Source organism: Condylura cristata, unplaced genomic scaffold (assembly GCF_000260355.1).
Source record: "Condylura cristata isolate star-nosed mole 26May11 unplaced genomic scaffold, ConCri1.0 scaffold00024, whole genome shotgun sequence".
NCBI lineage: Eukaryota > Metazoa > Chordata > Mammalia > Eulipotyphla > Talpidae > Condylura > Condylura cristata.
In genome coordinates, this window is record NW_004567125.1 from 15,348,129 (window position 1) to 15,360,013 (window position 11,885).

General features: G+C 36.4%; 1 protein-coding gene across 5 annotated transcripts in view; it reads right to left on the reverse strand.

Moving 5' to 3' along the window:
- NME7 (NME/NM23 family member 7) overlaps nucleotides 1–11,885 on the reverse strand; it is a 157,614-nt gene that overhangs the window by 48,731 nt on the left and 96,998 nt on the right. For all 5 annotated transcript variants that reach the window (XM_012729101.1, XM_012729099.1, XM_012729100.1 and 2 more), the window contains one exon: nucleotides 312–419. In XM_012729101.1, the coding sequence (XP_012584555.1) occupies nucleotides 312–419 (108 nt within the window). The remainder of the gene's footprint in view (nucleotides 1–311; nucleotides 420–11,885) is intronic.

The following is an 11,885-nucleotide window of genomic DNA, read 5'->3' on the forward strand; positions in this document are numbered from 1 at the left end:
TACAATCATAGTAGTTTTTAGCTGATTTTAAAACTAATTTTACATTATTTAATTAAGGCTGTAGCTTCTGACTTGTAAAGTATTTTTAGATCATAGTATATGATCTAAAATCAGAAAAATATATTGATTCTTGAAGAATACGTAGTTACACAGCATCCTGCAATGTGGTATTTTAAAGGTGCAGTCTGAAGTTATCAGGTAGACATCTAACAATGTGATCCAAGAATATTAAAATTTCTTATACACCAGCACTTATGAGATTATTTAAGGACTTGAAATATAAATAGGGTGCTTACTCATCTTTCTCTTACCTCTAATACACCGTCCTCTGGCAGATCAGTACAGTGAACAGCATTCTGGATCTTAGTTTTACCAAAGATTGCTCTGAGGGTACCAGGGCGCAAATGTCGGGCAATTTCCTATTAAATACAGATTTACATACAGATTAACATCAACCATCTAGTATTTACCAGAAAAACACCAGCTATATACAAGAAGTTTATGAAATGCAGTTATATACTGATGGTATAGATTTTTTTCCCCTGCAAATAGCAGAATACATGATACTTTTGAGCAGTGAAAATTTTCAGTTCACTATTTAAGGCCTTTTCTGTGGCCCCACATAAAGTCTACTGAAATCTATGTCAGAGTGCAACAATAACCACTGTTCTTTTTAATCATAGGTTATGAGAATCACAAAGTATGAACCTAGCTGATTACCGTGAAAGACTAGAAATATTGACAACTTGGGCGCAGCAGGTAAAGCACAGCACTGAGAAGCTGAAGCTATTTCCGCATGAGTTCAATTCCCGCCTGCCCCAGAGGTGACCACATGGCGTGGCAGACCCCTCCTGACCCGCCCGCTGCTCCCCTCAGCAGTGTATTTCATCAATCTGCCTGTTCTGCTTCCCATTCTGTCTCTGGTGAAGCCTCTCACCAATCCTGAGCCTCTGGCCTGTACCCCAGTTCTGTATGTACAAATAAATAAATCTTTAAAAAAAGAAATATTGACAACTTGATTTAAAATGAGCTAATTTGATGATATTGATTTCAAAAGATTTTTCAAAATATTAGGTTTATCATCTTCCTAGTAGTTTATATATAGGGAAAAACGGTAACCCAGAATTAAAAAAATAAAGTTATTAGTGACCTACTTTATAGTTTTTTTTTTATCCAAGTGAAGCTTTTCTTCTAAAATCCTAACTTTGAACTATATCATACATGCAAAAGGGCATTTACTACGCATGGATACTTTAAAAATAACAATGAATCAAATATCTGTATAACCAGTACTAAGTTGAGTTGAAGTTAACATTACAGCAACTTCTAAGTCTCTAATCCTATCCAAATTTATTTCCACCTAGAGGTAAATATTACTCTAATTTTTACTTAAAGGTTCCTTTATCTTGTATATTTTTCAAATTCTGTTATATTTGTCTCCTCACTTGCTTCATACCTGGTAAAGCAAATGTTTGGTTATTGTACAGCTGATTATAAGCTCTACAAGTTTTGCTCAGGTAACCCTGCAGTGGGGAAGAATCCTGGCTTACAGTGTGACCTCTAAACCTAACATCTAGAAAATGCACTAAATAGAAATAGGACAAATTACTTTCTGTTTTAGCAAACAAACCCACAAAGACTCTGTTGGGTTAAATAAAATCTAACAGCATAACAGTATGGAGGAATTTTGCACTACCTTTTGGTAGTTTCCTACCTTTCAAATAATATATGAGATTTAACCATTCTTAGTCTCTCTCCAAAAAGCATTGCTGTACACAGTCAACCCTATCCTGATGATACAAATAATCGTTATCTAATCTTGCTCTACTTTCCTGAAGAAAAGTATAACTCAATACTCAAACTCACCTTAAGAAAGAAAAAAAAATTAAATAGCTGGGCCCCATTCTTGGCCCCTCTAACACCTGAATCACCGTCAAGTGTGATCAATACAAGTGCTAGAATACAGCCCACAAGAGTCTACTTTCCACATCCACTCTACCATCACATTCTCTTGCCTGGACAACTCGTTTTCTAGATTTCACTATAGTTTTCACTCTTTCTGGTCTAGCTCATCTCATTCAACTGCGTCTGATAAATATATTCTTCACAAAGGAGTGAGAGTAAGTCTTATAAAGTGTAAGTTGAACATACCACATCCCCCCCTCAGGCCCTAATGCTTTCCTTAACAGAAAATACAAACTTCTTAGCATCATCTATGATTTGGCTCTTACTTGAAATGATCTAGTCATATAAGCCTCTTATGGTTTTTCAAAACTATCAAGTTTCAATTACCTCAAGCCTAAAAACATGCTTTTTCTCTAAAAAAAAAAGAGAGATTCTTTTTTTTTTTTTTTAAGAGAGAAGGATTCTCCTCCCTCTTCTGACAAATCGTTTAGAATTAGCAAAATAAATCAGGGATGGTCAATTCTAGAGAATGGCTTTCTCAACTCTTCGCTCTATCCTCCTTCTAAATCTAAAAACTCCATTCTCCATAGTCTTTGTTAGGTATGATATGATTTAGGTCCCACCAATGAGATTAGCGAGGTAGAACTTTTCAGAGGTTGTCTTCCTATGGGTGTTGCCACTGGCAGACAAAGTAAGAGCCATGAGGGCTGGAGGAGATTGTAGTAGCCAAACACATTGCCAAAATCACCAGCCCCCTGGATTGCGATCAGTGGTGGTAGCAGTTTCTGTACGCAGGTGTGGTGCCCTAGACATAAATATTAGCTTTAGTGGTAACCTGACTTCAGATCCTGCAGCTCTATGAGTGAGTCTGTAAATGTAAATTAAATGTAGTAGCAACACATGTTGATTTGTAAATGATGCATACAACTTTTATGTTTCAATGCAATGTTACTTCAAAAACAAAGAATAACACATGGCTTCAACAACATAAATAATTAATTCCTAGGCTGATTTCTGTTTCCTGTTCTGAAACTTTAGTGATTCTTCAAGGTTCCATCTCTCTTGTCTCTACAGAAATTATCCCTGCTCCTGTTTAGTAAGTACTTTCCTGCCATGTGGCTCTCCCCTTCACAGGCTCTATTGAAATTGTTCCCTCAAAAATCACCAAAACACAATTGATTCACTTGCTAAAACTTATTAAATAGCAGCAAAGTTATAATAGTCCCTTCAGAAGTAGCAGCATTCTATGAACTCATCTTAATACAGATTTACTTCAAAATAGGACAGAGTTCACTGTGAGCAACTAAGATTTCAGACTGATGTTAGCATTTCTGAAACCAGTCATCTTCTATATTTACAACAGTAGCACTTTTCTATAGAAATATAATATGAACCATTTTAAAGTCAAAGCAAATGAAATTAATTTTAATAATTTATTAAACCCTATATACCAAAATTCAATTTAAATGGAGAGTTAATATAAAAATTATTGAGCTATTTCCATTCTTACTTCATGCTAAATATTTGTGTCCTGGAATGTACAATACAATTACATGAACAATACAATCTCATTTCAAAACAGACCCAGACACTAGGGGCTCTCTTCTTTGACAAAATTCGGAGAAAGATTCTACTTAAAAGCTGAGGCAAGACTGCTGATACATGCATTATTAACCTTTTAGACTAAAGTAAGTTCAGTCTACATAGGACAATAATCTTGAGGTCAGTTAATCTAACTCTGCTGCTCTCATTGTCATACTAGACTATAGTCCTATCTTATTTGTCATTCAGTAATATTCATTACCCACTTCTCCACAGTTAGCACTGCAAATGGTCACTCTACCTAATTCAAGTCTTTTCTCTGAGCAGACAACTTTGCTTCCAGCAGGGCAAAAAAATCAAATATAGGGCCCTCCCTAGCGGTTAAAGCACAGCACTATGAAGTTAACCAAAGTCATAGTAGCAAAAGTTCAATCCCCGGTCAGGGGTATGATCCACACGGCAAGGCAGACTTCTCCTGATCTGCCTGTTGCTCCCCTCAGCGATGTATTTCAGTCCATCTGTCTTTTCTGCTCACTACTCTGTCTCTGGTGAATCCTCTCACCCTCCACCCCAACCTCTGGGCTGTACTCCAGTTTTGTATGCATAAATAAATCTTTTTTAAAAATCAAATATATATTTTAAAATATATAACATATAAACATATATTTGTATCCTCTCCGCCTTGACTTCAACTTGTTCTTTAACTTTTTACATCAGTCTTCATTTTGTGCATTTTTTTCATTTCAGTTAAAATCCTCATGGACTTCCCACCACCAATTCACCCATGTGGCATCACTATAGCCCCGTGCACTCTTCCCACCCAAGTTTTGATTCCCCTTCCCTTCTCCAGCCCATGAAATGTCTCTGGCTTATAGTTTATAGTTGTTTGTTGTTTTTCACTTTTACTTTACTATAATTTTTTTTCCCCTGATCCCTTACGCTCCTGTTATGAGTGACACAAAGTATTTCTTCTTTTAATAGCTAATATTGTTATCTCTTGGTCACTATAATTTCCATTCTCTGATATTTTCTATCTTTTCCTTTCCATTAACTTCTCTCCTATGCCCTGTTAAGATGTTTGTGTCTCTCCCATCATTAAAAAATAAATTTTACTATCTCTTCCTTGCCCATTTTACAAATTTTAATAACTTCCACTTCCTTTACTCTTTCTACTTCTGCCTCAACTTTCCCTAATCTGCTTTCACAAATACCAGCAGTCTTCTAATTGGTCACAGACTCTGTCCATTTGTGAGCAGTATTCACCATTTAGTGAACATGGAAGTCACACGGATTGTTTTTCATAAGCATAGCATTGTTTCTCTTATACTTTCTAGCTCTAGTGTTACTGCCCACGTTCCTTTTATTTGAGTTATAGTGGTCACCTCTGACTGACCTAACATTACTATCAAAATTTTCCATTGAGTTTTTATACATCTGCTTCACTCTTGTAATCTGTAAACTCCTTAAGAAAAAGGAGTACAAACTTTATAAATTTAATATAGAGAATGCTCACAATAGTCATTGAATAGTAATAGCCCAGTGCAGAAGTGAATAAATAATTAACATGCCAATTTTATATACTTAATTAGCCAAATTATTGATAGTGGGCTCTAGATTACAAATACTAATATAGCTTTCTGGCCATATTATACTCTCTAAGAGCCAGTTCAACTTTAAGGAACCCTAAAGAAAACTGTTTTAAAATGCAAGTAATGGCCACTAAATTTATCTATTTTGTGGGTTGGTGGTTTTGTCTATCAGAATTTCTCAAGCTAGAGTATACCTATATGAGAATGGAATCAAGAAGTCTAAACACTAATCCCATAGCTCTGAAAATGACTTGCTTTGTGACCTTGATTTAAAATATTATTGTTTCATCATGGATATAAAACATTATGTGGCTAACATAAAATGAGATGGCTGCAATCCACCTGAATGGCATTAAATTTATAAATGCATGCTTATAAGCAATTTTCCAGTTAGGATACTAAAACACACCCAAATTCCTTGAAGAACTATTAAATCTTTTGGTGAACACCCACAGTGTAAAAAAGATCAACTCACTCTAAACAAACATTACAATAATGATCTTTCATCTTACTTACATCTTATATCACTACTACTTACCTTTAAAATATATACTACTATATACTATTCCTCTATCATACATTAACTCATACCTTTGTATGTTGAGGCAAGAGCTTCATTTATGAAGGGAAGAATAAACTAGTCACCATTGTATACAATGACAAGCACATTTTCTTGATTACATTTAAATGCTCATTTGTGTACAGAATTTCTGAATTTTTCTATTAAATAGAATATGTACTAAATCAGTATGCCCCATTACTTTGATGATTCATAATAAATTGCTGCCATCAACTGTATCATTTGCTTTAAGTCTGTATTATAAAAATTGATATTTGTCACCTTTGGTCTTTAACTATAAAAACTTTTTTTTAAAGATCACTTTTCTCCAGGCATCGCATTCTAAATGGCAGTTTTAACCTCTTTTGAAATTCATTTTCTCTTCTTTATAGCATTGTAAATTGTGACTATCATCTTGAAATAAAATTTATGTTGTTAAGAAAACATCCCATTTCCTCAGTCATTCTCTCCTAGACTATTTGATCTCTGCTTTTTGTTGCCAAAGCAGTATTCGGAATGCAATATAGAAATTCAGTTTTCTCTTACTATAACAGGAGAAGCTCTTTTTCAACAAATGATAACTTTGAACTTCAACTCGTTGGAATAGTTGAGTATTTTAGAAAATCATAGAAAAAGTCATTTCAAAGCTGTCAGTCAATAGTAATTGGAATGAATGCTGGCCATCTCCAATCCTTGTCTTCCACTAAAACCTCAGACACATATCCCAAAACAATTACCATGCCCTGTTTTTCTTCCCTCCTCACCTCGTCCCCAATTCAGTTTCTCTTCTTTGTTTCCTAGTGGCATCATTTCCCAAATTTTGAAGCTCATAATCTAGATTATCTCTACCAATTTCAGTCATTACCCACAAACAATTGGTCACTAGTTTGTTAATCTGTTTCTCCGTTTATTAAATAATTATCTCTTGGTACCCATAACATATATTTGTGGTGGTAAAGAGAAGATACTAAAGATTAATGAGCCACCATATTTTAAAGAGGTCTAAAATAAAGATTAATAAGATTTGCTATTTTTATTCTAAGAGGTCTGATATTTTTACCCTATTTTTATTTGAAGTAGTCAGACAATTTAGTAACCAGTGATGCACTAGTAATTATTTTATTTAGCCAACTTTCAAAAATCAAATATCAAAAAACTGATTTGTATTGTTTGTCCTGTCGGTCCAAAATTCAAGAGGCAATTAAAAAGGCAAGGCACGTTTATTTGGGATCAAAGAATTGCAACTCAGACTACACAAATTCAGGTAGAAAACCTAGAATGTACAATAATCACAGAAAATCAGAATGATTTCATCCCACATCTTGGCATTGGGATGGAGTACAATCTTATGAGAAAGGAGGTACTGTGTTGTTTGTATTTCCTCAAAGTAATTCTCAATATGTATTCTTCTGTAAGTCAATGTTTTGATAATGGTGAGTGGCAATAAGTTCAAGGATACTAGTTCTTTGCCAGGACCTTTCTTATTTTTATTTGGTTGAGGAGGAGCTAGAGATAACAAACATGAAATACTTCAGTAATTGAAAACAATAAAAAATTATGTTTAAAAATTGTTCAATTCATTACTGGCAGAACAGAGATGTCTTTGTTTAGTTGGCCTGATATTACTTGTGAGGAATTAGACAGAAGTAGCCTTGGGGCCTAGGGACAGATAAATTATAAAGAAAGTGTAGTCCTGGCAGACTCATATCAAATAACACTTGGTACTTATTTCATAGGAAGGAAACTATTTCTACCACAACTACCAGGAAAAAAATTATTCTTATTTAGACATCTTAAATGTACCCTTTGGTGACCAAAGTTTGAAGTAAGCATAATCTCCTACAGTAAACTCTAATGCATCTTTTATTAGGTCATCTCCAATCCTGGTCTTCCAATCCTGGTAATAAACAACATGGGTTTCTAGATGGCAATTAAAGTTTGAGGTCTCAGATTCACTGCTTGTTGATAATTTCTAGTGATCCACTTTTGAGTGTCATCAAAAATGAAAGGATCAATTTTCTAGGGTAAACATATGAGGTGGATCCTGAAATTCTATGTTTATCACAAACTCAGATCCACTAAATCATAGTCCACAATACAACAAGATACCCTGGGCTTTCCTATCTACATGGAAGTTGAAGAAGTACTGTATTTGAGCATTTTTTCTGGTGCTAATGATAACAAATGTATAACATGGGTCCTCAAACTGATATCCAGGGAGGTAAGGAACATGCATAAAGGATAAATTATACAAGGGGCACATGAATTCCAGGTGACAAATGTACACAATCCAATGGTACAGGGGTCTAAAAGGCAGCAGAAGTCACCCAGGGTGGGGCAGTGAGTGGGGACTAATAGGAAGGATGGTGCTTAGCAGAAAAAGGGTTTGTGGTGTATTCAACCCCCTTGGCATAAAGTTGCTCTCTAGAAATTTCACTCAGTAGCACCCTAGAGAATGAGTAAGGAGAGGATTTAGTCTAAATAATTTAGTTTAATGACATGAAATTAGCATACTCATCAGGTAGTTGCTTCAGATGATCGCGGAATGAGGAACCTGAAAGATCACGTTGGTTCATTCTGAAATGTACTACTTACTGAGAGCGGGCTGTTTTATCTGCAAACATGTATTCATACACTTTTTATATGAAATTAATGTAGGTTTTGCTGCCTGTAGACTACTGGAAAGAATTTTATTGTTAAGCATAGAATTCGTTTATAAGGTAGAGTCAATTCCTATGTAACATAATGTTTATAGCTGTGCCTTTAAAAATAAGGTGACTGAAGGGATGAGAGAAAAAAAATAAAAGCAACTATTAATAAAGTAAAAATGAAAATAAACAACTAAAAGCCAGAAACATTCTACAGGAGTGGACAGGGAATAGGATCAAGACTGGAGCAGGAAGAGCACACAGAAGTATGGTGCTGGCACAGGGGTGAATGGGTGGTGGCAAGTCCATGGGGGTTACAACCGAGATGAAAAAATGTACAATAAGAATGATGTAAAAAAATATAGATCTATATAATAATAAAAAAAATGATGCCTGTACTTACTACAGTGGAGCCATGAGAACTGTTTTTGCTGTGTAGTGTCATCAACCGAAAACAAATATGCAAAGACGAAAGGGTGGCACTGTCTGCATGATTACAATCAGGGCCCCTGAGTCCACTCTTTGACTTTGCCAGTGGTAGGGCTGTCCTACTGAGCTATAAATAAAGTGTCTTAGTAATAACATCCTGAGAACACCATGGCTCATTGCTATTCATGCCAACTGAAACCGATCCTGGGCTTAAATCTGGCACTAGTGTCAGTGCCTTTTACCTATTGACAGACTGGTCAGGTGGCAGGCTCTTTCATGCCCAAAGATGGTAATTCTGCAGAGTCTGGGGAAGGTTTAAAAAATATTTTCTTTCCACCTTCACACAAAGGCTACTGTCTTTCAGTAATGTCACCAGGGGCTGACATTTGAAACTAAGGAGCTGCCATGTGCATTAGGGAGATAAGGCCTGGCATGTACTGCTGCAGCCTCTAGGGATTTTAAAATGTTAGCAGCTCCAGCTGGTGGCTGTACCCATCCTCAGTGTGCATGGCTTTGGGGAAACTCTATCCACCCTGACTGTGGTGGGACATGTCTGATTGGGCTATGGCTATTTTTCCAGATATTCAGAACAAGTGATCCCATCTATGAATATGGAGAAAACAGAAAGAAGAAAGAAGGGTAAAGTGGTACGCTAAGTGATCTGAAAGGAAACAGTGCCATTTGGTAGACAACAGTTATTGCAGCTAGAGAGGTGGCAAGAATCACTAAAGAGGAATAGATTTTAAAATAAAAGTGAAAATAAATGAGAGGGAAGCAAGAGACTGAAAGGAAAGACTTTAATGAGAGTCACTCAAACCTACTGGAATTGGTGAGATAACCAAAGCTGACGTAAGGAAAGGGGAAATGGAAATCAATGAAATGACAAAGTACAGCACACATGAAAAAATAAAAAAGACTTTCTGCAAGAAAAGAGCTATTAAAAAAGTTCCCAGTTTCCCTGGGGATCAGGGTGGCACCTTTGCATATTTGTTTTTGGTTGATGACACTACACAGCAAAAACAATACTCATGACTCCACTGTATTAAGTGCAGGCATCTTATTTTTTTATTATTATTATATAGATCTATATTTTTTTACAACATTCTTCTTTTTGTACCTTTTTTCATCTTGGTTGTTATCCCTGCAGTGAAAGGGACAAACCTTTGGGGTGGGAGGAGAGAAGGGACACAGTTCTTAGCCAAAATGAGGGGTTTTCAGACCAGAGGAGCAAGGCAAAAAAAAGCTGGCTGGGAAAATGAAATCCACAATTCCAGGCACAGCAGGAAAAGTGCCAAATCGTAAAAGGTACACAAGCAAGAGGCTTCAATAGAAGTTAAATTCTCTGGGTGACAGTTCAAAGGTTACTAATGTGAACTTGTGTAGTTGAAAGTGCTGTCTAGAATGAACACACTCACTCCTGTATAATCTTTGCTGGCATAACTATCAAGGCAGAACCCTGAAACTGAGCAGGAGAATTGGATTCTTAAATATTCTGAGGACATTAAAAATATGTTTCTTTCATTAAGTAATTATAATTAGGCAAAATGATATTGAGTTTGTGAGTCATAAAAAAAAAACCCTCTAAATGGAACCAGATAGTACAGAGTTAAAATCCTGGCTTCAATTTCTAACAGGAAGGTATCTTTTGGAAAAATATTTTCTTAAAAAAGGTTTTTAATAAACCTTCTCTGTGTCTTAATTTCATCCATCTATAAAATGGGCAGCAAAACAAAATGAAAAAACTACCTTGAAGGGAATAAAGGACTAAAGTGAAAGAAAATAAAAGTTCAGGGTCAATGACTAGCTATAAAACCACAAGAAATACAATGAGGTCAATAAGATGTACACCACTTAGGCCAAGCAAGGAGAAATTTAATTTGTTTCCCACATGAACATTCATTCTTTCAAAAATAGTAAGAGCCAAGTACCTACTATATACCAGAAAATCCTACACATATACTTACATGCATGTATATGTATATATATATAGAGAGAGAGAGATATACACATATACACAAAATACACACACATATATATACACATAAGGTATATATACACACACACACATACACACAAACCCTTTCTTCAAGTAGAAAGCTGCTATGGGGTGTAACAAATTATATGTTCATAGATAAATGACTGTTGAGAATTTACTACCTATTACAGAAAAAGAAGGAAAAATAGGGTAGGATAGCAATTGAATATATGGGACAGGGAAGAGTAACAGGATGTGCAACTGTAAATTGAAGGGTGTGGCAGGTAGGGGAGTAGAAAGTCTCTTGGAATGAGACCTAAAAGCAGAAGTACTACTAGGTCCATGTAATTAAGCAGAAACCTAGTTTTTGTTTTTTTGTTTGTTTGTTTTTGTTTTTTAAAGATTTATTTATTATGTATACAAGTGCTGGGATACAGGCCAGAGGTGCAGGGGCTTTAGAGAATTTACCAGAGACAGAGTGGGGAGCAGAATGGGCAGATGGACAGAAATACACTGCTGAGGGGAGCAGCAGGTGAGACAAGAAAGGGCTGCTTAGTCATGTGGGTCACCTCCCTGCCTGGGAATTGATGCAGTTGCTGTGGACAACTTCACAGTGCTGCACTTGAACCCATTGTGCCACCACGGAGGACCCACAAACCCGATTCTGCAAGTAAATTGTAAATGACACACTGCAAACATTTTGTTACTTTTTGTTTGTTTTTGTTTTAAGATGTATTTTATTGGCCTCCCTGGAGGCACAGGGATTAAAGACAGAGTTGGCAAGCTATCCTCATCGACCAAAACATGGGTTTGATACAGGCCAGGGAGCTGACCCACATGGTGCAGCAAACCTCTCCTGTTTTCCCCACTGCTCCCCTCAGCACTGAATTTCAGAGTATCCACATGTACTGCTCCCCACTCTGTCTCTGGTGAATCCCCTCACACGCACCCATATACCTCTGGCCTAGACCCCAGCTCATACGCATAAATAAATAAATATTTTACTTTTAAAGATTTATTTATGCAAACAAGAGCTGGGGGGCAGGCCAGAGGTGGTGTGTGGGTGAAAGGATTCACCAGAGAGAGTGGAGAGCAGACAAGTGGATTGACTGAAACACAGTGAAGGAGCCCTGGGGGGAGGGGATACACACAAGACAGGTCGTCTGCTGTGCCCTAATGGGGTTAGCTCCCTAGCCAGGATTGAACTCAGGCCCTAGAGTAAAAGCTATGAGTCTTGG